Below are 24,436 nucleotides of genomic sequence, written 5' to 3' on the forward strand. Positions count from 1 at the left end.
TTGGAAAGGAAGAGATCAAATTATCATTATTTGCAGATGAAATGATTCTATACAAAAAGGACCCTAAAGACTCTACCAGCAAGTTGTTAGAGCTGATAAACACCTATAGCCATGTAGCAGGATACAAAATAAACACACAAAAATCAGTAGCCTTCATATATGATAACACATAGAGGATGAAATTAGGAAATCACTCCCATTCACAATTGCATCAAAAATAAAATTTTTGGAATAAACCTAACCAAGGAAGTAAAGGATCTCTACATGAAAACTTTAATAAAACACTCAAACAAGAAATTACAGAGACACTAGGAAATGGAACAACATCCCTTGTTCTTGGGAGAATCAATACTGTGAAAATGACAACCTTACCAAAGGTAATCTACACATTTAATGCAATCCCCATCAAAATTCCAATGGCCTTCTTCACAGAAATAGAAAAAAAATACAAAAATTCATTTGGAAGCACAAAAAAAAAAAAAATCTAAAACAATTTTGAGCAACACTCCTGATTTTAACCTATATTACAGAGCCACAGTAATAAAAAACAGCATGGTACTGGCACAAAAACAAACATGTAGATCAATGGAACAGAATAGAGTACCCAGATGTAAGCCCAGGTACTTATAAGCCACCTGATCCTCGGAAAAAAATGCCAAAAATTACTCATTGGGAAAAAAAAAAAACAGCATATGGTGCTGGAAAAACTGGGTATGTATCTACAGAAGGATGAAAATGCATCCTTACCTCTCTTCATGCACAAGAATTAAGTGCATAAATGCAAATGGATCAAAGACCTTAATATCAGACATGAAACTCTGAAACTGCTAGAGGAAAGGGGAAACACTTCAACTTTCTGACTATAACCCCAATTGCTCAGGCAATAAAACCAAATTAACCTCTGGGACCTCATGAAATTGTACAGCAAAGGACACTGTGAATAAAGCAAAGAGGCAACCTACAAAATGGGAGAAAATCTTTGCCAGCTATACATCTGACAGAGGATTAATATCTGGGTTATATAAAGAGCACAAAAATTAAATAACAAAAATCAAACAACCCAATTAAAAATTGGCTATTGAACTAAATACAGAGTTCTCAAAAGAAGAAATACACTTAGCATATAAGCATCTAAAACATTTAAAATAATGTTCTACATCTCCAGTCATCAGGCAAATTCAGATTAAAACTATGTTGAGATTCCATCTCACTCCTGTCAGATTGGCTACCATCATGAAAACAAATGACCATAAATGCTGACGAGGATGCAGAAAAAGAGGAACCCTTCTAACTGCTGGTGGGAATGCAATCTGGTTTAGCCATTGTGGAAATCAGTGTGGAGGTTCCCAAGACAGCTAAAAATAAATCTACCATATGACCCAGCTATACCACTTATAGGCATATATCCTAATGACTCATCTCACTACCTTAGAGATACTTGCTCAACCATATTTATTGCTGCTCAATTCACAATAGCTGGGAAATGGAACCAGCCTAGATGTCCCTTGGTTACTTTGTTCAAATGGTTTCCCTAATCCTGATTTAGTACTGAAGTTTGGTCCTGTGGACAGCACATTAGGTTTTCTTCCCTGGCAGATCAGATTGACTGAGATTGTCTCTTTGCCTTCTCACCTAAACATCAGCTATGAGGACTTTTTCTCTGCCCTTTGTCAGTATGCAGCCTGCGAACAGCGTCTGGGAAAGGAGTGATTCCTGCTTGCATAGTTTGATTTCAGGCTTTTAGAGAAAAGGACCCAAGTGACTCTGATGTTTACAAAGTACCTATAAAACCAAGTATACATCTAGTTCATATTTCTCATAATTTATCAACAAACTAAAATAAGTGTCTTATCTGAGAGTGAGTGGGTATGTATGTGCATATGTGTGTGTGCCATGCACATGTGAGTATGGATTGGGGGAACTGCTGGAGAATGAAGTACATAGACCTACAACTATGAGCAAATAGCAGCAATGTTTTAGGAGCTCAGAGTTCAGATTTAAAGGCTTCAGACCCTACTACTTCCCTGTTTTGTGGGGAGTAGAGGGAATAATTAGACTTGTTTCAGCTGCAGGAGCTAATTTTTGTTCAGTCTTTCATAGTGACCAAACTCTGTAATTTATAAGGATATATTGACTTATTAAGTGGAAATAGTCTGGTTGTGAAGGAGGTTCAGAGGAGTGAAGACTTGTGGGTCACATTGCTCACCTTCAGAGCAGAGAGATTATCTCTTTGTCTATCTGTCCATTTTCATTGCTTCTGACATTAGAGTCAAAGTGCTGTGGTATCTTGTTCTGGGGTGTGAAAATCATTTCAAAAGGAACACTTATAACACTTCAGTAAATACTGAATTAGGCAGTCAAAAAAAAAAGTATATGGAATCTTAAAAGTAATGGTGGAAAATTTCCTTAAAAAGGCCTTTGAGGGCTGGAGAGATGGCTTAGCGGTTAAACACTTGCCTGTGAAACCTAAGGACCCCGGTTCGAGGCTCAATTCTCCAGGACCCACGTTAGCCAGATGCACAAGGGGGCGCAGGCATCTGGAGTTCGTCTGCAGTAGCTGGAGGCCCTGGCGCGTCCATTCTCTCTCTCTCTCTCTCTCTATCTATCTATCTTTCTCTCTATCTCTATCTCTCTCTCTCTATCTGCCTCTTTCTCTCTCTGGCACTCTCAAATACATAAAAATGAACAAAAAAAATTTTTAAAAAAGGCCTTTGATTCTCTTATGTGAGAGTTCTATGTATAGTATGCTGTATGATACCTAAAATTGGTTCAAAAAACATTTCTGCTAATTTTTTATTTAAAGTGAACATTTGAGAGAAGTTACCAAGGCAGCTCTTTTCCTCAAAAGTAACCTGTTCTTTAGAGTAGTACTGATATTTTTATTCAGTAGATTCCAATGGTAACTTTGCATAAAAGATTAAATAGAATTGAAGCCTTTGAAGGGAATAAAATATTAACAAAGTATAAAAAATTTAAATTTTCATGTTTTCTTATGATAGAGAACAGCACTGGTTTTGTTATGTTTAAGTATGTGATTTCTTGTTGTTTAATATTCTTCCCACACACTGATCCTTGGACAGAAATCATTCTTTATATTTGATGAATAATTTTTATAAAACAATTAACAAGTGTACAATGGTTATGTATATTTAAGACACAGTAATTTAAATACAGGGTCTCAATCTGAAAAAAATGGCCAAGAAAATTGGGTTTAGAAAGTATAAAATATGGGTTGAATCTGTTTATCAAACTTAGAAATGATGAATAAATGTTTCAATTTTGGATTATAAAAAAAAAAAATTACAGGCCATTGTCGAGGTCCTTGGTTATCCACCAAGAATAGAGGGTAAGACCCTATTGTTGAAGACTCCACATACTTGTGCTGCAAGGTCACTAAGAAATTCTGCTAGAGCTGAGCTAAAATCCTCTTCCATGTAGATAGACCAGCTGACAGAAAGTTGAAAAAACCTATGGTGCATGCAGTTCAACAGGAGAGAGGGAAATTACCAATGAAGATGCTCAACAGTGGACACCACAAGCCTTAAATTTGGCCAGCCAGGCCAAACAAGCCAACAGGTGCAACAGTGGCATGTTTGTTATGGGGTATACCAACCACATTTGGAATGGAGGCCCACTCCATGGGAGGGAATACATCCCTAATACTAAAAACCTACAATAGGGGTAGACATGAGTCCTAGGGGTATAAAGTCTGCTGGTGTCTGGCTAAATACATATACTATGCTCACCAAATTGCCCAGTAAGCTCTTCTCTTAATGTCCATATCCATATATTAATACTACTCTCACTTTTGGTTAGAGAAGCTTCTCTTTTCAGATAGCAGTGACCTTGGGATGACTCAGAAGGCACCATGGTGCTGAGAAGAACTGACAGAAGAGTGCTCAGCACTGCAATATCTCTATCACACCTTCCAAGGCTCAGGGTCCATTATGCTAGAGAGGGTGGAAACACTGTAAGAGCCAAAGGAAGGGTAGGACTGCTTACAATGTGCTCCCCCAGACACAAAATGGCCTGGCTACCCATGACCTCATAGTTCCTGGCCCTTTCTATACAAGACCATTATAATAGGAGGAAAAGATCATGACATCAAAATAAAAGAGAGACTGATTGAGAGGGGGAGGGGATATGATGGCAAGTGGAATTTCAAAGGGGAATGTGAGAAGAGGGAAGGAATTGCCATGGGACATTGTTTACCATTATGGAAGTTGCCAATAATAAATAAATAAGAGGGAAAAAACAATAAGAAGTCAAACAATCCAATTAAAAAATGGGCTATTGGGCTGGAGAGATGGCTTAGTGGTTAAGCACTTGCCTGTAGAAGCCTAAGGACCCCAGGTTAAGGCTCAATTCCCCAGGACCCACGTTAGCCAGATGCACAAGGGGGCGCACACCTCTAAAGTTCATTTGCAGTGGCTGGAGGCCCTGGCATACCCAGTCTCTCTCTCTTTCTCTCTATCTGCCTCTTTCTCTGTCTGTCACTCTCAAATAAATAAATAAAAATAAACAAAAAAATGGGCTATGAAACTAAATAGAGTGTTCTCAAAAGAAAAAATACAAATGGCATGTAAACACCTAAAAAAGTATTCTACATCCTTAGCCATCAGAGAAATGCAAATTAAAACTACTTCGAGATTCCATCTCACTCCTGTCAGAATGGCTATCAGCAAAAAAACAAATGGCGATAATGTTGGCAAGGATGTAGAAAAAGGGGAACCCTCCTACAGTGGACACTGAAAGTCTCAAGTTTGGCTAGACAGGCCAAATGACTGAACAGGTGCAATAGTGGCATGTCTTCTCTGGGGGAAAGCAACTGCTCTCTAACTGGACTGGAGGCCCACTCTATGGTACTGAAAACCTAACCAAAAGCCTATGGCAGGGGAAGTTATGAGCCTTAGGGGTATAAAGCCTGCTCTTATCTAGTTAAATGTATATATTATGCTCACCAAATTGCCCTGTAAAAAGTACTACATTTAATGTTCATATTCATATATTAATGTTACTCTCACTTTTGGTTAGGTAAGTTTCTCTTTTCAGATGGGGATGGGTGACCACTAGGATGATTCAAAGGCAATGCAGTGCTGAGAAGAAGTGACAGAGAGTGTCCAGCACTGAAACATCTCTATCATACCCTCCAAGGCTCAAGGTCTTGAGGAAGGGGTGGAGGAAAAGAACGTAAGAGCCAAAGGAAGGGTACCACTCTTTACAATGCAACTGTCCAAACAGAAATTGGCCTTGATACCCACAACCTCGCAGTGCCTAGCAATACCTTCACAAGACTCTCATAGCAGGAGAAAAAGATGATGATATCAAAATAAAAGAGACTAATGGAGGAAGGGAGGGGATATGATGGAGAGTGGAGTTGTGAAGGGGAAAGTGGAGGAGAGGATGGAATTATCAAGGCTTATTTTCTATAAGTTTAGAAGGTGTCAATAAAATTATACATTAAAATATATGTGTGTGTGCGTGTGTGTGTGTGTGTATGTGGGCTGGAGGGATGGCTTAGCAGTTAAGGCATTTGCCTACAAAGCCAAAGGACCCAGGTTTGATTCCCCAGTACCCACGTTAGCCAAATGCAAAAGGGGGCGCATGCATCTGGAGTTTGTGTGCAGTGGCTGGAGGCCCCGGAGCACCCATTCTCTCTCTCTTTCTCCCCCCTTCTTTGCCTCTGTCAAGTAAATAAATAAATAAAAATAAATTATATATATATTATATATATATATATAACACAGAAGAAAAAAGTAATAATATATTTAAAGAAGTCATTATTTGTAGGAAAAAAACTAAATATCGGCAGGGGAACTAATAGAGTCACTAGAATTTATTTCAAATAAAAGGCAAAGAGCAGCTATCATACAGGAGCTATAGAAATGAAAGATCCTAAGCCTACACTGACTGATAATTATTCAAGTTTCGTGACAGATACTCAGAATTACAATTGTCAATGGCATAGTGTTCTTTTTCTTGAGCTGACTGATATTTATATCGATATGTACATTTTAGAAGTCCATCATGCCAGGCATGGTGGCTCACACCTTTATCCCAGCAATCAGGAGGCAGAGGCAGGGGATCACTGAGTTCAAGGCCAATCTGGGACTACAGGGTGAGTTCCAGGTCAGCCTGGGCTAAAGAGAGACCCTACCTCAGAGTAAAAACAAAAAAAGATCAAGTTCCATACTTTAATTTTCTACTCTATCAACTATATCTCAATTTTAAAATATATTTAAATGGTAAGGATAAAAAATGTGTATCATTATAGACCATTAAACTTTGGGGTATCTTTTATACAGCAATATATAATTAATACTCTTATCTGAATGATGAAAAATAAATTCATAATTTCATTAAAAAAATGAAAATATATTTAAAGTCTCTACTAATTATAGATAGATAGAAATATCTGCAGGTGCACTAATAATTACAGAATTTACTTCAAACAGTGAATGGGTAAAGAGGCAGTCAATGGACAGAGGTCATATAAATGAAACCAAAACTAGCTATTGACTGAAAATTATTCAAGTTTCATGACAGATACTGAGAATTATTTTCTGTTTGCCTCAAATTTTTCCATTGTAATTACCTAAAGGAAGATAGATTTATCAATAAGTTGTCCTAAAAGGGCCAGAAGTAACAAAACCCTACTAGCAACATGCAACCCCACTTCCTACACTCTCACAAGGAAGCTAAATATAACATGTGAACTACAATAAAATTATTTATAATAGGGATATGGGAATGCAAAGGGTCTTTCTGAAGCAAGTCCACATCCAATGAGAAAGATCAATGTAACACTGTTTACAGAGTCATACTTGTACTTTTAAGTAAAAGCTAACCAGGCTAGAAATGCTAGCATACACCTATAATCCAGCACGTAGGGGGCTGAATCTGAAGGTTCATAAATGGAAGGCCAGCCTAGGCTACAGAGCAAGAGCCTATCTCAAAAAGAGAGACAGAGAAACAATCATGCCAATACTTCATGAAAACTTCATGAAATTTCAATATCTGCAGATGTACCCAAGTAATAAATTTTCAACCTGTCAAAGTCAGAAACTGAAGAGCTAAATATAATTCAACATCCTGTTTTTAGAGGCATGGAAGAAATATGAACCTGTCCTTTACCCTCAGCCATGAAAAACAGCCTCCTCAAGGTAAAAAAAAAAAAAAAAAAAATTCAGGCCTAGGATTTTGCTATGGTTTAAATGTCCTCCCAGTACTCATGTGTTGAAAACTTGGTCCTCAAAGCTATGAGGTAGGAGCTCAATGAAAGTTCATGCAGCTCTGCTCTCAATCACACATTAGTATCATAACCACATAAGAAAAACATGTATTAAAAATTATGAAATGGGCTGGAGAGATGGCTCAGCAGTAAAGGCACTTGCCTGCAAAGCCTAAAAACACAAGTTCAAATCTCCAGGTCCCACATAGCCAGATGCAGAGTGATGCAAGCATGCAATGTTGCACATGCACACAAGAGGACACACGCAATCTAGAGTTTGTTCAGTGGCTGAAAGGCCATGGCACACCCATTTTCTCTCTCTCTCTGCCTCTTTCTCTCTCTCAAAAAAAGAAAAAAAATATTATTATTATTATAAAATGTTTCCTTTACATGTAAGAGTAATTTTAAATGGACAATTATTCACATAAACAATTACTGGCGATATAACCTTGTGAAATTTCAGCTAATGACTCTCTTGGATGTCCAGGAAATATAATAGCCAAAAGATGTATGTCAAACAGTTACTTACTGGTTATAGTTAATAAACTAAACCTCTCCACTAGAGGATATAAAAAGTCACACAGGCTGGGGATACAGCTCAGCAGTTAAGAGTGCTTGCTATGCAAAGCATGAGGATGTGAATTCAATCTGCGTACACATGTAAGTTGCTAGGTGTAGATGCAATCCCCAGCAGGTGGAGACAGGAGGATAACTGGTCAGCCAGGTTCAGTGAAAGACCTAGCCTCAGGAAATAAAGCAGAAGACACTCAACATCCTCCTTAGGTCTCTGCATGTGCGCACATGTGCGTGCGCACACACACACACACACACACACACACACAAATGGAAAAAAGCAAACATACATACAAAACTACATCACTTCACAAGAACGTTGTGAAGGTGAAATGTACATGTGAGACGTTGTGTTCCAAACAGTTATTATATTATATGCATGATTTTTTATATTATTACATAATAATTTAGTGACCTCTATCACTAATCCTAGGGTTAACTTAAGATCCTTAGAGCTTCCCCAGTGACTGGAGTGCCTTTGTTATCAATGACGGGAACTCTAGATCCACAACTATGGGTTAACAGAGAGGAGGGGCTAAATAGTGCATGTTAAGAAATAATTCAGGGCTGGAGAGATGGCTTAGTGGTTAAGGCATTTGCCTGCAAAGCCAAGGTTCAAGGTTCCACTCTCCAGGACCCACATAAGCCAGATGCACCACATAAGCCAGGTGAATGCATCTAGAGTTTGTTTGCAGTGGCTAGAGGCCCTGGCATGCCCAATTTCTCCCTCTCTCTAAAATAAATAAATAAAATATATTTAAGCCGGGCATGGTGGCACACGCCTTTAATCCCAGCACTCGGGAGGCAGAGGTAGGAGGATCGCCGTGAGTTCAAGACCACCCTGAGACTATACATTAAAGAAATAATTCAGAAAGAGGACAGATAATCCTAGAAAGACCAAGTATATGATTAGAGAATTGCAACTTTAATACAGGTAATAAGGGAAGGTGACTAGAAAACACGTCACATGAACAAGGACTCAATTAACAATGTCTTGTCAGGCTGGAAAGATGGCTTAGCGGTTAAGGCACCTGCCTGCAAAGCCTAAGGACTCATGCTCAACTCTTCTGATCCCACTTAAGCCAAATGCACAAAAGTGGCACAAGTGCACAACAGGTCACGCATATGCACAAGGGAGTGCATACACCTGAAATTCAACTGCAGTGGCTGAAGACCCTGGCAGGCCAATTCTCTCTTGTGTGTACGCCCCCTCTCTCCCTCTCCCTCTCTCTCTCTTTCTTTTACATAAAAAAAAAAAAAAGGCCAGTCTGTTGGGCTTGCCTCAACAACAACAAAAAACAATGTCTTGTCAATGAAAACTCTGGACACAGTCAGACTTGGTAATGCACAATGTGATTCAAGAACTTGAGATGCTGAAGTAGGAGGATGGAAGGTGTAAGGACAGCATGGGCTACAAAGTGAGCTGAAAGCCAGTCTGGACTATACATAAGGTCTTATCTCAAAAAAAAAAAAAAAAAAAAAAAAAAAAAAAGCCTTGTGTGCTAAAGCTCTGTGACCTTTCCCAGTCAGCAATAACCTGTGTGTACTGTCACATATCAATGGAATGAGAGTAATAAGGAATAGAAGGGTTGCATAGGGAATCCTCCCAGACCTTGCCCTACATATATTCCCACTCTGACTAGTTCTAACTTGTACCCTTTTCCTGTAAGGCTATAACTACTAAAATAAGGCTTTTCCTAGGCCTCTATAGCAAAGTAATAAACCTGAAAGTTTACTTAATGGGACATCCTCGTGTGTAACCAATTGATCAGAAGTTAAACTGAGGACTGGAGAGATGGCTTAGCAATTAAGGTATTTGCCTGCAAAGCCTAAGGACCTAAGTTCAATTCCCTAGTAAACACATAAGCCAGATGCACAAGGTAGCACCTGAGTCTGGAGTTTGTTTCTAGTGGCTAGAGGCCCTGGCATGCCCATTCTCTCACTCCTTCTTTCTCTCTCAAATAAATAAATAAATCAAGAAGCGAAATGACTGGGACTGCCTGAACTTCTAGAAGGTGTCTAAAGCAAGCACATTCCTAGGGAAGATCACACCTTTAACCTGTTAGGTATAGCTAGAATATCACATTAAAATTTAACATTCTGGGCTGGAGAGATGGCTTAGTGGTTAAGGCGTTTGCCTGCAGAGCCAAAGGACATTGGTTCGATTCCCAGGACCCACATAAGCCAGATGTACAAGGTGGTGCATGCATCTGGAGCTTGTTTGCAGTGGCTGAAGGCCCTGGTGCACCCATTCTCTCCCTCTCTCCCTCTCTCCCTCTCTCTCTCTCAAACAAATAAATTTGAAATTCTTAGCTAGGCATGGTAGTGCATACCTTTAATCTCAGCACTTGGGAAGCAGAGGTAGGAGGATCACCATGAGTTTGAGGCCACCCTGAGACTACAAAGTTAATTCTAGGTCAGACTGGGCCAGAGTGAGACCCTACCTCGAAAAAAGAAGAAAGGAAGGCAGGCAGGCAGGCAGGGGGGAGAGAGAGAGAGAGAGGGAGGAAGGGAGGAAGGGAGGGAGAGAAAGAAAGAATCAGATGAGGGACTGGATATGGTGGCACACACCTTTAATCCCAGCACTTGGGAGGCAGAGGTAGGAGTATCATCATGAGTTTAAAGCCACCCTGAGACTACATGGTGAATTCCAGGTTAGCCTGAGCTAGAGTGAGACCCTACCTAGAAAAAAAAAAAAAAAAAAATCAAACTGGGCGTGGTGGTGCATGCCTTTAATCCCAGCACTCGGGAGGCAGAGGTAGGAGAATTGCTGTGAGTTCGAGGCCATCCTGAGACTCCATAGTGAATTCCAGGTCAGCCTGGGCTAGAGTGAGACCCACCCAAAAAAAAAAAAAATCAGATGAGGGGCTGGAGAGATGGCTCAGCATTTAAATGCACTTGCTTGCAAAGCCTGCAAATCCAGGTTGGATTCAAGGTCAGTTTGGGACTACAGAAACAGTTCCAGGATAGCCTGGGCTACAGCAAAACCCTACCTCAACAGTAAATAAATAAATAAAATAATAATAGTATATTATGCCAAAGTGAGACTTATCCCAAGGACACAAAGTTAATTCAATATTTATAATCAGTGTAATCTACTTTATTAATAAAATGAAAACAATCATGTGATCATCTCATATATTCAGAAAAGATACTCAGAGAATAAATTATCCATTTGAATGGGTTAGCAAGAGAACTTCCTTAATCTGATGAGGACTTTTTAAAGTTACAGAAAACATACTTAATGGTAAAATACTAAAACATGTTCTCCTCACAGCTGGGCATGGTGGCGCACTTAATCCCAGCACTCTGGAGGCAGATGTAGGAGGATCACCATGAGTTTGAGGCCACCCTGAGACTACATAGTTAATTCCAGGTCAGCCTGAACCAGAGTGAGACCCTACCTTGAATAAAAAAAAAGAATTCTACTTTAGGGCTGGGAAGTATAGAATATTTGCCTAGCATATTCAAGAACCTGCACTTAATAATGCAAAAAAAAAAAATTCTACTTAAATTTTTACTGCAAATTTTATCTAGATTAACCAGACCAAAATACATATATATAACAAAAATGCACTAAGATTACAAAATAAAGATATTTCAATTAGTTTCAGGTTAACACACAGAAAACCCAAAATGATCTCCAGTCAAACTGCTAGAATTAATTACAAAATACACAAATCTGGTGTTCAAAGTCAGCCTTGGCTATATAGCAAGACTGTATCAATAAATAATAAGTAAACAAACAAATAGAAAACACTTATTACAATGACACATCAAAGCATATCATATATGGGGGCTGGAGAGATGGCTCAACAGGTACTTGCCTCTCAAGCATAAGGTCTTTGGAGACCTGACACTGCCTGAAATATATTCCCCAATGGCTACGTGTGGCCAAGAACATCTGTAACTCTAGTCCTAAAGAGATTAGATACTGGAGAAAACAGCAAGCTCCAGGATCAGTGAGAGACTCTAACTCAAGGAAATACATGGATGAGCAATGTAGGTGGATACCTGAAGTTTTCTTCCAGCTCCCACAAGTGTGTGCTCAGGGCACACGCGTGCACACACACACACACACACACACACGTACACATGTGTATACCACACACCATGTATTTTATGTACCTGCAATAACCAGAAATTACTTTAGGAGTAGATTTATAGGAGTTCCATGTAGAAAAAAAATGCAGTGCTGTGAGAACTCAGGAAAACTAAAAGGGTACACAATAGTCACAGATCACAAAAAATGTAGTGTAATTGCAAAATCCTAATTCAATCATCCAAAATCTGACATGTTCCACAATCCAAAGCTTGTGATGCTACAAGTAGAAATGCCACACTTGATTTAACACTTGATTTATCATGATAAGCTACATTCAAAACACAAGTGCACTAAACATTGAGCAAAATTACCTTCAGTAAAGTGTGCTAAGGTATGCAGAAGATGTAAAAGATTTCTGTTTAAACTTGGTTTCTGTCCTAAAATCTCATTATAAATAAGATTACAAAATGTAAAAACAAAATTCAGAAATCCACAATACTTCTGGTCTCAAACATTTTAGATACATTACTGAACTTTTTATCCTAAAATTGACCTATGGACAAAATAACCCAGTAATAACCCAGTAGACATTTTAGAAAACACTGGCCAATTGCCATGATCTCCTTGCCGAAAAAAAGGAAATTTTGCCAACATTTGGCATGACTGTCCTGAAGAGGAAAAACAGCTTATATATCCAGATTTTGAGCCTTACTAGAAATTACAACAATTGAAAGTGCAATACAATGGAAAAACAGAACAGGAGGTTGGGAGAAATGGCTCTGCAGTAAAGGTGCTTACTTGCAAAGCCTAACCACCCAGGCTTCTCCAGAATCCACGTAAAGCCAGATGCACAGAGGCGTTCATCTGCAGTGGCAAGAGGCCCCAGAGTGCCCGTTTCCTCCTACCCCCAACCACACTCACTTGCACTCTCTGTCTCTCTCACACGCGCTCTCCATGCCTGCTTGCTCTCACACACTCTCTCACATACAGCCATATTCTCTCTCCTTACAAATAGATAAAAATAGTTTTAATAATTTAAAAAAAAAACAGGCTGGAGAGATTGCTCAGTGGTTTTAAGGTGCTTGCCTGCAAAGTCAAAGGATGCAGGTTTGATTCCCTAGGGCCCACATAAAACAAATGGCACATGCATCTGGAGTTCATTTGCAACAGCTAGAGGCCCTAGTGCACCAATTCTCTCTATCTGTTCTCTCTTATGTGTCTCTCTCTTCTTGCAAATAATTTTTTTAAAAGACAAACTATAAAAAGGTATGAATTTTTAACATACATACATACATACATACATACGGAGAGAGAGAGAAACACTAACAGCCAGGTGTTGTGGCTCACAGCTATAATGCCAAATCTCAAGAGGTTGATATAGGAGGATTGTCACAAAACTAAGCCCAGACTGAAATAAATAGTGAATTCCAGACCAGCTACAGTATGAGACTAAACTCAAAAAATAAATAAATATACATAAACTCATCCTTTGCACTACACTATCTTGAAAAAAAATATAATTCTGAGAAGAGATAAACACAAGTATATGTAGCATGAAACTACATAGATATATGGTTAGTAAAACCAAAAATTGAAAATAATCTTAAACATTATTCAACAGAATAGATAAAGCATGATAGGGTCACACAGTGGTGGAAATAAACAAGAATAACATACACATGGCCAAAAGCACTACGTCTGAAAAAATTATCTAAAATCAAGCCAAAAGAAAAAAAAAGCAAGTTGCAGAAATATATGTACGTGAAGTTTTTTTAAAAAAAGAACCTATGTTTTGGGGCTGTGAAGATGGCTTAGTGGTTAAAGATGTTTGTTTGCACCCACATAAAGCCATTTGTAGGTCAAACTCATTTGCAGGGGCAAAAGATCCTGTCTCAAAGAAAGTGAAGCATAGACAACTCCTCCCACCTCCACACTTACAACACAGCACACATGCACACCCACACCCACACACATAAATAAAGTATTAATGAAATAATTAAAAACAGAAGAATCTATTTCAAAAATAAGGTTCAATTCTTCAGTACCCACTTAAAGACAGATGCACCATGGCGCAGTGGCTAGAGGCCCTGTGCCCATTCTCTACCTATCTCTCTCTACTTGCAAATAAATAAATAAAAATAATTTTTTAAAAAGTTGGGCGTTGGCTGGAGAGATTTCTTACAGGTTAAGGCACAAGCCTATGGACCCAGGTGCGATTCACCAGGTCCCACATAAACCAGATGTACATGGTGGTGCATGTGTCAGAAGTTCATTTGCAATGGCTAGAAGCCCTGGCATGCCCATTCTCATTCTCTCCCCCACCTCCCTCTGTCTATCTCTAATAAATATAAATAAATCTATTTTTTTAAAGCTGTAAAAAAAAAAAAAAAACAGAAGAAAGCTGGGTGTGCTGGCACACGCCTTTAATCCCAGCACTTAGGAGACAGAAGTAGGAGGACTGCCATGAGCTCAAGGCCACCCTGAGACTACATAGTGAATTCCAGGTCAGCCTCAGCTACAGTGAGATACTACCTTGGAAAACCAAAATAAAATAAAAGCTGAAAGTAGGGCTGGAGAAATGGCTCAGTTGTTAAGGCACTTACTTGCCTGCAAAGCCTAACAACCTGCGTTCAATTCCCCCAGTACCCATGTAAAGCCAGATGTAAGTAGCACATGCATTTGGAGTTCATATTCTCCCTCTCTCTCTTTTCTCTCTTCTCTTCTTTCTTTCTCTCTCTCTCTCTCTCCCTCTCTCTCTCTCTCTCTTTTCTCTCTGCTTGCAAATAAATAAATAAAAATTTGAAATAAATATTTTTTAAAGGCTGAAAACAGACTTACCATTTGATCCAGCTATACCACTCCTAAAGACTCTACTCTTCACTACAGAGATACTTGCTTAGCCATATTTGTTGCTTTTCTATTCACAACAGCAAGGGACTGGAATCAGGCCAAATGCCCATCAACAGATGAATGGTTAATGAAGATATAGTACATATACACAATGGTGAGAAAAAATGAAATTACAAAATATGCAGGAAAATGGATGGACTAGGAAAAACAAATCATACTAAGTGATGTCACACAGATTATCGACAGCTCTCTGATTGGATAAAAGGCCTGTTCAGTGGGAGAAAACGCATACCTGGTATTGAGAACCAATTCAGAATCCTATGGATAGATTCCAGAGATGCTCCCACTAGTCTCTGGCAAAGAAGAGTGACTATACCCATCAAAATGGTCTTAATTAAAACTATGCTTATCCCCTTTAATCCATGCTGCTCACACTATTGTTTGGATAATTTGGGTGGGTTGTTTGTTTGTTAGTTCACTCATTTGTTTGTTTTTACAGATGGCAGTAAAAACCAGGGTGAACCAAAAACCATCAATACCTCAAGAAAAGATAACCAACTTCCTAACATGAGATAAACCACTTTTAGCACATATACCAGGACCCAGGAGACATCACAGAGGAAGTGGTGATTTAAACATGAATGGTGCTCTCACTTCTAGCCTGACAACCTGCTCAGGGAGATGTTAATAGACACTGAGAACACTCAAACTCATCAAAGCAGAAATCTAGTGGTTGCAAAGAACTGAACTTAACACCATAGTAGACTTGTAACACTCCTGCCAGGCTCAGGGGAACATTACAGAAGAGGGGGTGGAGCGATAAAAGCCACAGAATGGGAAGGAGTATCCAGAGACAGTGTCCCACACACACACCATTGCCACAGGGACTGACATGCAATCACAACCCCATGGTGCATACCAATAACCTCACTAAGGAAGGCCCTTAGTGGAATGGAGGCAGGGAAGAAGGGATATAAGAAGATAACATGACTACTAAATGATGAATGGGTCAATGAAGAAATCAAAAAGGAAATCAAAAAATTTATAGTCAAATGATAATGAGAACACAACATACCAAAATCTCTGGGACACAATGAAGGCAGTTCTAAGAGGTAAATTTATAGCCTTAAATGCCTATATTAAGAAATTAGAAAGGTCGCAAGTAAACGACCTAATGCTTCGCCTTAAAGCCTTGGAAAAAGAAGAACAAGGCAAACCAAAAATCAGTACACGGGAAGAAATAATAAAGATTAGGGCAGAAATTAATGAAATAGAAACAAAAAGAACAATCCAAAGAATTAATGAAACAAAGAGTTGGTTCTTTGAAAGGATAAACAAGATTGATAAACCCTTAGCAAATCTGACCAAAAGAAAGAGAGAAGAGACACAAATTAATCAAATCAGAGATGAACAAGGTAACATCACAACAGATTCCAGAGAAATTCAAAAAATCATAGGGACATACTATAAAAACATATACTCCACAAAGTATGAAAATCTGACAGAAATGGATGATTTCCTTGATCTATATGACCTAACTAAATTAAATCAAAATGAGATTATAATCACTTAAATAGACCTATAACAAACATGGAGATCCGAACAGTTATCAATAATCTCCCAACTAAAAAAAGCCCAGGCCCGGATGGATTCACTGCTGAATTTTACCAGACTTTTAAGGAAGAGCTAACACCATTGCTTCTTTTTTTTTTTTTTTTAATTTTATTTATTTATTTGAGAGCGACAGACACAGAGAGAAAGACAGATAGAGGGAGAGAGAGAGAATGGGCGCGCCAGAGCTTCCAGCCTCTGCAAACGAACTCCAGACGCGTGCGCCCCCTTGTGCATCTGGCTAACATGGGACCTGGGGAACCGAGCCTCGAACCGGGGTCCTTAGGCTTCACAGGCAAGCGCTTAACCGCTAAGCCATCTCTCCAGCCCACACCATTGCTTCTTAAGCTTTTCCAGGAAATAGAAAAAGAAGGAATTCTACCAAACTCCTTCTATGAGGCCAGCATCACCCTGATACCAAAACCAGGCAAAGATAGAACAAATAAAGAAAATTACAGACCAATCTCCCTCATGAACATAGATGCAAAAATTCTCAACAAGATATTGGCAAACAGAATACAAGAGTTTATCAAAAAGATCATTCACCCTGACCAAGTAGGCTTTATCCTGGAGATGCAGGGATGGTTCAACATATGCAAATCTATAAACGTAATACATTACATAAACGGGTTGAAGGACAAAAATCACATGATCATCTCATTAGACGCAGAGAAAGCATTTGACAAAATCCAACATCCCTTCATGATAAAAGTCCTACAGAGACTGGGAATAGAAGGAACATATCTTAATATAATAAAGGCTATTTATGACAAGCCTACAGCCAACATATTACTAAATGGGGAAAAACTGGAAGCTTTTCCACTAAAATCAGGAACAAGACAAGGGTGTCCACTGTCCCCACTTTTATTTAATATAGTTTTGGAAGTCTTGGCCATAGCAATAAGGCAAGAGACACACATAAAAGGGATACAAATTGGAAAGGAAGAAATCAAGTTATCATTATTTGCAGATGACATGATTCTATACATAAAGGACCCTAAAGACTCTACTAGCAAGCTGTTAGAGCTGATCAAACCCTACAGCAATGTAGCAGGATACAAAATAAATACACAGAAATCAGTAGCCTTCATATATGCCAACAACAAACACACAGAGGATGAAATCAGAGAATCACTCCCATTCACAATTGCATCAAAAAAAATAAAGTACCTTGGAATAAACCTAACCAAGGAAGTAAAGAATCTATACAATGAGAACTTTAAAACACTCAAGCGAGAAATTGCAGAAGACACTAGAAAGTGGAGAAACATCCCTTGTTCCTGGATTGGAAGAATCAATATTGTGAAAATGGCAATCTTACCTAAAGCAATCTACACATTTAATGCAATCCCTATCAAAATTCCAAAGGCTTTCTTCATGGAAATAGAAAAAACAATCCAAAAATTCATTTGGAATCACAAAAAACCTCAAATATCTAAAATAATACTGAGCAACAAAAATGAGGCTGGTGGTATCACCATACCTGATTTTAACCTATACTACAGAGCCATAGTAACAAAAACAGCATGGTACTGGCACAAAAACAGACATGTAGATCAGTGGAACAGAATAGAGGACCCAGATGTAAGCCCAAGTAGCTATAGCCACCTGATATTTGATAAAAATGCCAAAAATACTCATTGGAGAAGAGACAGCCTCTTCAGCAAATGGTGTTTTGAAAACTGGATATATATCTGCAGAAGGATGAAAATAGATTCTTCTCTCTCGCCATGCATAAGAATTAAGTCCAAATGGATTAAAGACCTTAACATCAGACCTGAAACTCAAACTGCTAGAGGAAAAAGTAGGGGAAACCCTTCAACATATTGGTCTTGGCAAAGACTTTCTGAATACAACCCCAATTGCTCAGGCAATAAAACCACAGATTAACCACTGGGACCTAATGAAATTACAAAGATTTTGCACCGCAAAGGACACTGTGAAAAAAGCACAGAGGCAACCTACAGAATGGGAAAAAATCTTCGCCAGCTATATATCTGATAAAGGATTAATATCTAGGATATACAAAGAACTCAAAAAGTTAAATAATAAGGAATCAAACAAGCCAATCAAAAAATGGGCTATGGAGCTAAATAGAGAGTTCTCAAAGGACGAAATACGAATGGCATATAAGCATCTGAAAAAATGTTCTACGTCACTAGTCATCAGGGAAATGCAGATTAAAACTACATTGAGATTCCATCTCACTCCTGTCAGATTGGCCACCATCATGAAAACAAATGATCATAAATGTTGGTGGGGATATGGAAAAAAAGGAACCCTTCTGCACTGCTGGTGGGAATGCAATCTGGTCCAGCCATTGTGGAAAGCAGTGTGGAGGTTCCTAAAACAGCTAGAGATTGATCTACCATATGACCCAGCTATAGCACTACTAGGCATATATCCAAAGGACTCATCTCATTTCCTTAGAAGTACGTGCTCAACCATGTTTATTGCTGCTCAATTTATAATAGCTGGGAAATGGAACCAGGCTAGATGTCCCTCAACAGATGAGTGGATAATGAAGATGTGGCACACTTATACAATGGAGTTCTACTCAGCGGTAAAGAAAAATGAAGTTATGAAATTTGCAGAAAAATGGATGGACCTGGAAAGTATTATACTAAGTGAAGTAACCCAGACCCAGAAAGCCAAGCACCACATGTTCTCTCTCATATGTGGATCCTAGCTACAGATGACTGGGCTTCTGCGTGAGAATGAAAATACTTAGTAGCAGAGGCCAGTAAGTTAAAAAGGAGACATAAAGGGTAGAGAAAGGAAGGGAGGAGGATACTTAATAGGTTGATATTGCATATATGTAATTACAATGATTGTAATGGGGAGGTAATATGATGGACAATGGAATTTCAAATGGGGAAGTGTGGGGTGGGGAGGGAGGGAATTACCATGGGATATATTTTATAATCATGGAAAATGTTAATAAAAAATTTAAAAAATAAAAATAAATAAAAATAAAAATAAAAAAAAGAAGATAACATGAGGGGACTGGGACCAGTATGGGATTTGTTCACACAGTAAAGCACATAATAGAAAATAATTTTTTTAAATTAAAATGGCAGAGGGCCCCTCAAAGTCCAACTCTAGAGGACACCTGCCCCTAATGAGAAGACTATGGCCCTACACTAGTCATCCTGGAAGGTGATTAGTCTACACATGGCAGAAGTCCTACTCCAGTCACAATCTTGGAAGCTGACTGGTCCATGCATGGCAGAAGCCTAAGGAATGTGACATGAGATACTTGGGAAAATAGACACAATGTCCACCCAATGTCCACCAGTCCTAATGGTGTTTGTTGTGTCTGGTTGAAAAACATTATCTGCTTCTTATAACAGCTTGTGTCCTAGAAAGCTCAATAAGTCAGAGATAGGCACATGGTAAGGATCCTGGCTTCTTCCATTTGCTGGCCACCTCCTGATGCTCTTCATGGTCCTCCTTTTTTGGCTCTTACATTCTCAATATGAAAAGTCCAAATACTCCTCCAGGGGTAACAGAGGACTAATATCTATGATGATACCAGAATAGGTGATGTCTCTTGGTGGTATTTACAAAAGACATCAAAAGGAGGGAATGTGGTAGAAGAAACTTAACAAAGAAACCAGACCCAGATGATACTGTAAAACACAGTTTCTATTGCACAAGCCTTTACCAGGGAGACAACATGACCCTGAGTGTCCTCCCTATCTATGCAGCTGCAACCTACTTGTACGTTATCTGGTTAGTGCAGTCATAGTCACAAATACCTCTTAACAGACAGCCTTTCTGTTCTATATTTGCACTTTCTTATCACTGACATTGCTAATTTTGTTTGTGCTCCAAAATCATGTAAATTTGTAACCCACCAATCATACAAAGAATTCAAGATGATGTCAGAATGCCTGCCAAACTCTCTATAAAACCTCTGAGCCAGCGGGGTGTGGTGGTGCATGCCTTTAATCCCAGCACTCAGGAGGCAGAGGTAGGAGGATAGCTGTGAATTCAAGGCCACCTGAGACTACATAGTTAATGCCAGGTCAGCCTGAGCTAGAATGGGACCCTACCTTAAAAAAAAAAAAAAATTCTGAGCTACAGCAGTTAAGGCACTTGCTTACAAAGTCTAAGGGACTGAGTTCAAGTCCCCAGGACCCATGTAAAGCCAGATGCACAAAGTGGCACATGTATCTAGAGTTCATCTACAGTGGCTAGTAGCCCTGGCACACCCATTCTCTCTCTCTTCCTCCTACTCTTTCTCTCTCTCTCTCTCTCTCTCTCTCTCTCTCTCTCTCTCTCTCTCTTTCTGCTTGCAAATAAATAAAGCCATAAAAAAATTAAAAAATAAAAAACTCTGAGCCATCAGAGCTCAGTACTCAGGCATCAAAGTTATTTCCCTGAGTCCAAGTTGACATGCATAAATTTCTGATTCTCCACTCCAAAAATAAATATAAGAATAAATAAAGATGATAATAAACTACCTAAAAAATTATCTTCACCAAAATCAATCACAAAACTAGTAAGTGACAGTCAACCTCCAATCACAATGCTCTTTTTCCAGTGTGTTATAAATTACATCAGAGATTCAGCAGAAAAAGTGATGGAGAAGTAATTAAATCCTACTAGACAACTATATACAACATGACTTTGCACCTTAATCACAGCCAATCTGTCAAGGTGGATCTCTGATACAATTCCCATGGGTCTTTTTGAGATAGGATAGAAAGAGAAATTCAAGGGGCCATGGGAAGGGAAAGGAGCCCCTCACACAAACACTGGCATTCACAACACCCCCACCTCCCAAGGAGGTCCTTTCCCCCAGAGCCAGCAGCTGGCAGACACCAATTAGAAATGAGCGTTAGTAAGGCAGTAAGTGGAAGAATAGTTTCAGCTTAAGAAAGACTGTTTGAAGAAGATAATAAACACTATGTAAGAGAGTTCATGCTGCAAAAATGGTTAAATATAGGATAGTTAAATTTCACCAAAAGCAACTCATTACTTGGAAGGATAATACTCATTTAGGTATGAGAAAGTCTAAAATGTTCTTTTTTTGTTTTGCTTTGTTTTGTTTTTGTTTAGACAGCATCTCACATGTAGCCCTGGATGGCCTGGAATTGCTATGTAGTCCAGGCTGTCCTCAAACTTGCAGCAATTCTCCTTCTCAGCCTCTCAAGTGCTGGGTCTATGGACATACATTACCATGCCTAGCTAAAAGGTTCTTTATTAAAGTCGCTGTAAATCCTAGTATTTGTGGTTTAATCTACTTATCTTCAATATCTATCATAAAGGTATTAATCTTGCTCACAGGTGCAGAAAATAAATCAAGAATCTAGACGGGAATAAACAATGTCCTCATTACTTTTCTAACCCCCCAATTTTCCATTTCTTGGGGCACCTCAGGAACAAAAATATGGGAAATAGCAAAAATAAACCTAAACTCATTCTAAAGTTTAATTCTGGCTTATAAAATATTCTATTACTCAAAATTCCACATAAATGAACTAAGGCATCATACACAATAATTGGCAATACCCACAATAAAAAGATATAGCAGCCAGGTGTGGTGGCATATGCCTTTAATCCCAGCACTTGGGAGGCAGAGATAAGAGGATCACGTGAGTTTGAGGCCACCCTGAGACTACATAGTGAATTCCAGGTCAGCCTGGACTAGGGTGAGACCCTACCTCGAAAAAAAAAAAAAAAAAGATATAGCAGTTACTAGGGGAGGAATAATTAAATTAGCTTACAAGTTATATTAGAAGTTAGCAACAAAATTCACTTTTGGATTGAAGTTATTAAATCTCAAGTAGTCACTGGATATTGGGTTCGTAATATCAGAGAATTACAATCTGAATCTTATGGGGTTTCAAAGGACTATCCAATATCATCAAAGAACAGCACTGGCACCATATGCTTGTTCTACCTGATAATAAAGTACAATCAAATAGCTTTTTAAAAAAATTACAGTATACAACAAAATAACAGAGTAAAGAATAGCCAATTACCAAGATGATACCTCCTATAATATCACTTTCATAAAACAATTAATTTCATAATAATGTTCCTGGAGCATGTGAAATCTTTTTTGTGTGGCAGAAAATGTTACTTGTCGACTATCATCTATTGTCCTTTCTTGTGCTCACTGCTAAGCAATTATCTTCAAAATGCATATTTTCTTCTTTCTTGCTAATTTATGTAATTATCACAGAGAACGAAGACATGAGGCATATACAAACTAACATAGCTTCACTGATTCTCTCAGTTAGGAAATTAAAAAAAACCTGAATATCTCAAGGGAAAATTGCTTCCTAATAATCTATGCATTTTTAAATGCTGCTATAAAAAATGCATATACCCTCAGGAACTAAATCTACTAACCTCTACAATCAATGTGATACATGGTTTATCCAATCTTGACAAAAATCCTCTGGATCACCAATGGTGTGTTCATCCACTCGTACATATGCAATTGTGTAAAGAATCTATTATTTAGAACACCAAAAAAATACAATTAAAAGATTTATAAGCATAGGTACTATTTTAAGAAAAAATAAGCATTTTTCATTTCTTGCTAAGATCTGTGATGCCTTACTTTGCAAACCAGAATGAGGAAAAAATACAGTAAATACCAAATCTGGGAAAGAATAAAGAATATCTCCATAAACAGAATTGTGGCTATATATGTAGCTTCAAAAAAAAAAAAAAAAACACTGATATTTATTCACTAAAGTCTTAAAAAAAATCCAAGGTCAATACAACACATATTATGTAAGTATGTATATGTTACAAACATATTAAAATTTTAAAAAGTATTTCAACTATACAACAGTTTTATAAGAATTGTTAGTAGGTACGCATGTTATTAGGACATTACAACTCAGAAATATAAATGAGTAAGCACTTGGGAAACTGAAGCAAGAGGATCAAATACTTCGGCCAGTCTGGCCTATACAGTGAAATACTGCTTCAAAAACTCAAGAAAAAAAAAAGTGGTTAACAGTCATATCTCTTTCTTGTCTTCTCACCCTTAAATTTGTGCAGCTCCAAACACTTCTCTTTGAATGATCTCTTCATACACATGATTCCATCATCATTCCCAAGCTTCAGAAGCAAAATTCCCACATTCCTACTACCCATGCGCCAAACACTATGCCACATTTTTTAAAAAACTTTTTTTGTTTGTTTTTATTTATTTATTTGAGAGTGACAGAGAGAGAAAGAGGCAGAGAGAGAGAGAAGAGAGTGGGCGTGCCAGCGCTTCCAGCCACTGCAAATGAACTCCAGGTGCGTGTGTCGCCTTGTGCATCTGGTTAACGTGGGTCCTGGGGAATCAAGCTTTGAACCAGGTTCCTTAGGCTTCACAGGCAAGCGCTTAACCGCTAAGCCATCTCTCCAGCCCCTGTGCCACATTTTTAATGTTCAATATGCATCATTTCTTCCCATTCTTAGAATAATCCAGAAAGACAGTGTTGATGTGACCCCATTTTACAGATGAGGAAAGCATGGCCCAGAAATTAAGTGGTTTTGTGTTCAAGGACACATTAACCAAAAAGTTGCAGAACCACCATTCAAAAATCACCTCTGACTACAACTATAGAAGCATTAGCCACTGAGCAGAACATTCTCCCTAAACAATCCAACAAGTATGCCTCATTCATTCATTCATTTAACAAATAATTTATCTGTTCAATATAATGCTATTCTTTCTTTTTTCCACTTCTAATTCCCTAAGTCTGCCTAACAGCTACATTCTTCCCTATTAGTCCACCCCACAGTCCCCAGTTAAGATTCTTGGAATTACCCCTTACCCCTCCCTCTCTTTAATGACACTGGCCAGTCATTTCTTCTAATTTAGGGATTCTAGATTAACATTCCTCCTTGCCAAAGCCACTTTCACTGTCCCAATTCAGACCCTCCACTACTTTAGCCACTGTGATGTCCTCCTCATTAGTCTTCCTGCTCTTGATCTCTGGATCCTTAAAATCAATGTTACACCACTGCCACCTGTTATCCTTGTAAGACAGGATCTGCTCATGTTACACTGCTGTTAAGAGCCTTTGATGATTCTCCGCTGTCTACAGAACAAAGTTCAAAGTGGCTATGTTGGCAGTCCTACAACATATTGGCCCCAACCTATC

General features: G+C 38.6%; 1 protein-coding gene across 4 annotated transcripts in view; it reads right to left on the bottom strand.

Annotated features, from left to right (window-relative positions):
• Ecpas (Ecm29 proteasome adaptor and scaffold) overlaps window positions 1-24,436 on the bottom strand; it is a 154,344-nt gene that overhangs the window by 121,966 nt on the left and 7,942 nt on the right. For 2 of the 4 annotated variants that reach the window (XM_045146662.1, XM_045146658.1), the window contains exon 2: window positions 22,677-22,780. The exons of the other annotated variants lie outside the window; for them this stretch is intronic. In XM_045146662.1, coding sequence (XP_045002597.1) covers window positions 22,677-22,698 — 22 coding nt within the window. In that variant the 5' untranslated portion in view covers window positions 22,699-22,780. The remainder of the gene's footprint in view (window positions 1-22,676; window positions 22,781-24,436) is intronic. 4 annotated transcript variants of the gene reach the window in all.

This window comes from Jaculus jaculus, chromosome 1 (assembly GCF_020740685.1).
Source record: "Jaculus jaculus isolate mJacJac1 chromosome 1, mJacJac1.mat.Y.cur, whole genome shotgun sequence".
Lineage (NCBI taxonomy): Eukaryota > Metazoa > Chordata > Mammalia > Rodentia > Dipodidae > Jaculus > Jaculus jaculus.